Here is a 6,000-nt window from a genome sequence, read left to right as displayed (position 1 = left end):
GTTTATGGTAAAAATGATGTTCTTTACACTTCCAGGTTATGGCCCCAACAGTGCCCACTGGAACATTCAGAAGTTTAGAAATCCTTTTGTAACCAATGCCATCAGTATGTTTAGCAACAATAAGGTTGTGAAGGTCTTAAGAGAGCTTATTGCTTTTACCCATCATGACATGTTTCTTGTCTAACACCTCTGTATTGAGACACCTTTTTATAGGCCATCAGTTGAGACTGAACCAGCTGATATTAATTTGCACTGACAAGGGGAAGGATTGCTTTCTAATTACTGATAGATTTCAGTTGGTGTCTTGCTTTCCATGCCTTTTTGCACCTCCCTTTCTTCATGTGTTCAATACTTTTTTCCTGCGTCCTTCCATTTTATTACACATAACTACATTTCTGAACTTATTTGTTTTGGTTTCTCTGTATGTATGGATTGCATGGGTTGTTGCCGACACATGGAGAAAATAAATTCTTCATAGTTTTATTTTTTATTTGTGTAGATTGTAGAGCAGGGGTAGGCAACCTTTTGAGCACAGTGTGAGGAAAAATGTTTTCAAAGAAATTAAGCACGCCGATTTTATAACAAAAAAATATTAACTTCACACTCTCAATTACGAAAAGGATTTTTTATAAAGTAAATGCTGTAATCTACTTGTGTAATAGTGACTAACACTCTCATGCCTTAGATCAGCCCCAATTCCTTTACCTCCAGTCCTCAAATCAGCCCCAATTCCTGCACCTTCACACCTCAGATCACTGTACTACCCTGCAAATCTGCCCCCCCCACTGTACTATCCTGCACATCTGCCCACCTCTGTACCCGCTGCACATCTGTCCCACCAGTGTAACCCCCTTCTCATCTGTACCACCACTATAACCCCCTTCTCATCTGGTCCATCACTAACCCCCCCCTGCTCCTCTGTCCTACCACTGTAACCCCCTGCTCATCTGCCCCATCACTGTAACCCCCTGCATTTCTGTCCCACTGCTGAACTCCCTTCTCATCTCTTCCACCACTGTACCCCCTGCACACCTGCCCCACCATTGTACCCTCCTGCTCTTCTGCCCAACCGCTAAACCCCCCTGCTCATCTGCCTTACCGTTGTACCTGCCTACTCATCTGCTCCACTGCTATACCCTCTTCTCATCCATGATATGCGCGATATGCAGAGTGGTGAAAGGAAGCAGAGATGAGACACATCTACCTGTCCTGGCACACTCATCCCCGCTGATCCACCTCTCACATCCAGGCCACGTGCTTGAATGTGATGTCACATTATTATTATTCTACACGTTTTATATAGCGCCAACAGTTTATGCAGCGCTTTACAATGTAGAGGGGGGACAACACAATTACAGTACAATACAAAAGGTACAGGAGGGCCCTGCTCATAGAGCTTACATTCTAAAGGGAGGCCACATACAAGCATCTGGAATGAATGCGCAATGATAAGCTCAGGTCAGGGGCAATTTCTGAAAGCAGTGGGCCTGTATGCAAGATCAAGCCCCCCGCAGGTGAGAAAAAGCATGCCAGTGCAAAATTTGGTGTTGTTTGCATTGCGCTGAATACTGCCTGTGGCTTAAAAGGGACACAGAGTGCCGGAGTTCAGTAGTAAGACCCCTTTCACATTGAGCCGCCCCAGCCATCAGCGATAAAGCGGCGCTAGTTTTAGCGGCGCTATTTGGCCACTAGCAGGGTGGTTTTAACCCTCGCCAGCAGCCAAAAAGGAGTTAAATCCGCCCACAAAACGCTGCTGCAGCGGCGCTTTGCTGGCGGTATAGCTGCACTGCCCCATTGTTTTCAATGGCTAGGAGCTGCGTATTCACCGCTCCTCCACCGCTGTAAAGAAGCTGCCGGCAGGACTTTTTGTGACGCCCTGCCAGCTATGGCGCCATGCAGGCACTATTTTTAGCACTGTAACGCCTGAAAAACGCCTCAGTGTGAAAGAGGTCTAAGTGCCGCAAAGTTCAGAGGTCAGGTGTAAGTGACGCAGAGTTCAGAGGTTGGTGGTAGTAGATGATGCAGAGATGAGGGGTGAGTAGTAAGTGACACATACACACAAATATATATATATATATATATATATATATATAATTTTATTTTTTTTAACAAAGTTCCCAGAAGCTCAACAGTAATACCACAACCTGTCACCCAATTGTGGTTTTCTCAATCACAGTGAAATTCCTTCTTTCTGAGATTGGTAGTGGCAACCAAGTCAATCATCTTCCTCCAGATGGTGGGTGGGGCTAGCAGGACTGTGATTGGCTTTGGCAGTGGCCAATCACAGTCCTCCTCCTCCAGTAAACAGGGACCGCCCCCCTAGCAGTACTGCACCCAATCTCTTCCCCATCACAAGAGCTGACGATCGCAGCTACAGCAAAGTTAGATAACCGTTCAAAGTTTTCCCATTGTTTACAATGTGTGGGGACATAATGCCTTCCCCCCAGAGCAGGTGCGGCATGGGGAATTCTGAGATTGGAATGTGCATTAGCGTCTCACTGACACTTCCCTGCGCTGCTCTGCTGATGGGGAGGGAGGTGGATGCCAGCAAAAGAGGCTTTGTGTGCCAGGGGTTGCCTACCCCTTCTGTAGAGTAAGGTATTATTTCATAGAGTTGATGACTGTTATTGTTGAATTGTGACTGTGCTTTGTCATTTTAGGGCAGAGTAACAGGTCCACTTGATAGGCTACTGCTACTTACCTCCTCCTTATCTCCCCTGCTGTCCCATTTTCCCACTGAAGCCAAGCGAAATAGCAATTTCTTCCAGGTATGTGGGGAATGTGACTCTTGCCTCTTCTTCCCATGACATAACATTTTACTCCTGAATAGGGATGAGCTGAACACCCCCCAGTTCGGTTCGCACCAGAACCTTCGAACGGACCAAAAATTCGTACGAACTTTAGAACCCAATCAAAGTCTATGGGACTCAAATGTTTGAAATCAAAAGTGCTAATTTTAAAGGCTAATATGCAACATACAACACCAGCAATAAGGGGTATCTTCAGGTGTATACTGTGCTGGAGGCACACAACACCCACTTTAACTCCTGTAGTTGCCTGTATTAGAGAACACCAGCAATAAAGGGTAGATACAGGTGTATACTGTGCTGTGCTGGAGGCACACAACACCCACTTTAACTCCTGCAGATGCCTGAGAAAAGAACACACTGTCCATGCACGCCGGAACACACCACAACAAGGCCGCCGCGCTGGCGGCCTTATAAAGTGTGGGGCGTGTACTAAACCCCCTGAGCTATAATTGGCCACAGGCCTGTGGCCAATTATGGCTCTCCTTGCTGCCGGCACTGTGATTGGCCAAGCATGCGGGGTCACAGTGCATGCTTGGCCAATCATGAGCGAGCAATGCACTGCGATGGCATAGTGCATTGTGGGCCATTCGTGCCACACAAATTTGGTGTGAACGGTCCACAAAGTTCTGAATTCACCGAACAAACGAACGGCCGATGTTTGAGTTGAACACCGAGCTCATCCCTACTCCTGAATGGCCAATTGCAAGGCCTATGCGCTGTCATGTTGGGGAAGGTCCTTAATCCTGTGTAAGCTCTGACTGGTCTGACTTGGTGCTTACACAGAACTTCTTGACTTGGCTGTGTGAGTGAACATGGGGAGTGTGTGAATGGTAAGTAAAAGAACTAGTGGAGGGTGGAATATTTAATGAACTTGCAAAGTTTTGGCTCACTTTAAGGTTGCTACATTTTACTGTTGAAGATACCGGTATGATTTGCAGCGTTGGGACTGTTGTTAACATACTAATGGTATCCAGTTCAGGCACTGTCCTCTCCTTCCATTGTGTCCACCAGTATATCATCATCACTATATGGGAGAACCTGTGCTGCTCCTGGTAGATGCCTTGATGAAAATCCAGAGGGTAACATTTTCCTCTTATGTAGAATGAATAACAGTAGTAGTAGTGATGGTAAAATTAGTGCAAATGCAATGACCAGGCTAATCATGAGCACTCGCTGACCTGAAAGAGAATGTTTCACAAAAAGATCATCACTTTGGGACCACAAAGGGAATACTCCATATACAGAATTAGTTTTAACATCTGTAAGCTTTGTTTAGTGAGCAGCCCTATACTAAAGAAAATCCCTTAAAGCAGTTGTAAACCTAGAAAAAACAAAAAACCTACAAGACAAAGGCATAATGTGCTAGTATGCATCTCATACTAGCACATTATGAAATACTCACCTTCGAATGATGCCCTCTCAGCGGTGACCGGTCACCAATGAGAGGGCTGACATCTTCTCCCATCCTTTCTTCCAGGATTGCAGGCTCCGGCGCAGTCAGTGGCCGGAGCCACGTTGACATCACTTCAGATCGCATGCGCCACTGACGTCAGCGGCTGCATGAGGGGTGAATATCTCCTAAACCATGCAGGTTTAGGAGGTTTAGGAGATATTATAGGCTTACCTGTAGGTAAAAATCACAAAGTAGGGAGGGGGTGTACATTTTAAAAGGGGGGGGAGGAACACTGGTCTTCGCAGTTAATAGCTGAGCACAGGGGGTGTTTCAGCACAAGTCTGACTATTGGAGGAGAGCAGGCTGAGTTCCCAGCATAGCTATAGAACTGACCACGCTGTGCTCTCATGCCTAGTTTTGCCAGTTTTTATTAGGAAAGCAGAGGGATTCTTCTACATATTTTTGGTAAAAAAAATCGCAATAAGCGACTATTGATTGGTTTGCGCAAAAGTAGCAGCGTTTACAAAATAGGGGATAGTTTTATGGCATTTTTATACATTTTTTTTTTTACTAGTAATGGCGGCAATCAGCGATTTTTATTGTGACTGCAACATTATGGCGGACACATCGGACATTTTTGACACATTTTTGGGACCATTGACATTTATACAGCAATCACTGCTATACAAATGCAGTGATTCCTGTGTAAATGATACTGGCAGTGAAGGGGTTAACCAGTGGGTGGCAGTGTAGGGGTTAAGTGTTCCTAGGGGTGTGTTACTAACTGTTGGGGGCTGGGCTTTCATTTAGTGAACACTGATCTCTGCTCCAATCACATGGAGCAGAGATCAGCGTCACTTGTTGCTAGGCAAAACGGGGAGATGCTGTTTACAACGGCATCTCTCTGTTCAGTCGCCCCGTGAGACGATCGCGGGTATGCCCGCGGCGATCGAGTCCGTGGGACCCGCGACCGGACTCACGGGGGACCCGACCAGCATGCGAGGCGGCGGCACGCTCGCGATGGCAGGGCAGCATTAAAGATTGGACATACCTGTACGCCAATATGCCTGCCCGTGCCATTCCGCAGACGTACATCGGCGTGCGCTGGTCGGGAACTGGTTAAGAGGCTCCTCTGTCCTCCACTCATTACCTGTATTAATGGCACCTGTTTGAACTTGTTATCAGTATAAAAGACACCTGTCCACAACCTCAAACAGTCACACTCCAAACTCAACTATGGTGAAGACCAAAGAGCTGTCGAAGGACACCAGAAACAAAATTGTAGACCTGCACCAGGCTGGGAAGACTGAATCTGCAATAGGCAAGCAGCTTGGTGTGAAGAAATCAACTGTGGGAGCAATAATTAGAAAAAGTTAGACATACAAGACCACTGATAATCTCCCTCGATCTGGGGCTCCATGCAAGATCTCACCCCATGGGATCAAAACGATCACAAGAACGGTGAGCAAAAATCCCAGAACCACATAGGGGGACCTCGTGAATGACCTGCAGAGAGCTGGGACCAACATAACAAAGGCTAACATCAGTAACCCACTACGCCTCCAGGGACTCAGATCCTGCAGTGCCAGACGTGTCCCCCTGCTTAAGCCAGTACATGTCCGGGCCCATCTGAGGTATGCTAGAGAGCATTTGGATGATCCAGAAGAGGACTGGGAGAATGTCATATGGTCAGATGAAACCAAAGTGGAACTGTTTGCTAGAAACACAACTCGTGTTTGGAGGAGAGAGAATGCTGAGTTGCAACCAAAGAATGCCATACCTACTGTGAAGCATGGG

The 6,000-nt window shown here is 46.6% G+C and overlaps 1 protein-coding gene across 1 annotated transcript in view; it reads right to left on the bottom strand.

Annotated features, from left to right (window-relative positions):
• Positions 1–610: 610 nt before the first annotated feature.
• CD302 (CD302 molecule) overlaps positions 611–6,000 on the bottom strand; it is a 30,884-nt gene continuing 25,494 nt past the window's right edge. The window contains exon 6 of the mRNA XM_077447605.1: positions 611–3,988. Coding sequence (XP_077303731.1) covers positions 3,786–3,988 — 203 coding nt within the window. The 3' untranslated portion in view covers positions 611–3,785. The remainder of the gene's footprint in view (positions 3,989–6,000) is intronic.

Source organism: Lithobates pipiens, unplaced genomic scaffold (assembly GCF_037356315.1).
Source record: "Lithobates pipiens isolate NorthernLeopardFrog02 unplaced genomic scaffold, aLitPip1_a1.2 Scaffold_22, whole genome shotgun sequence".
Classification (NCBI taxonomy): Eukaryota; Metazoa; Chordata; class Amphibia; order Anura; family Ranidae; genus Lithobates; species Lithobates pipiens.
Note: the sequence above shows the minus strand (reverse complement) of the source record. Positions and strands in the feature narration are given on the sequence as shown.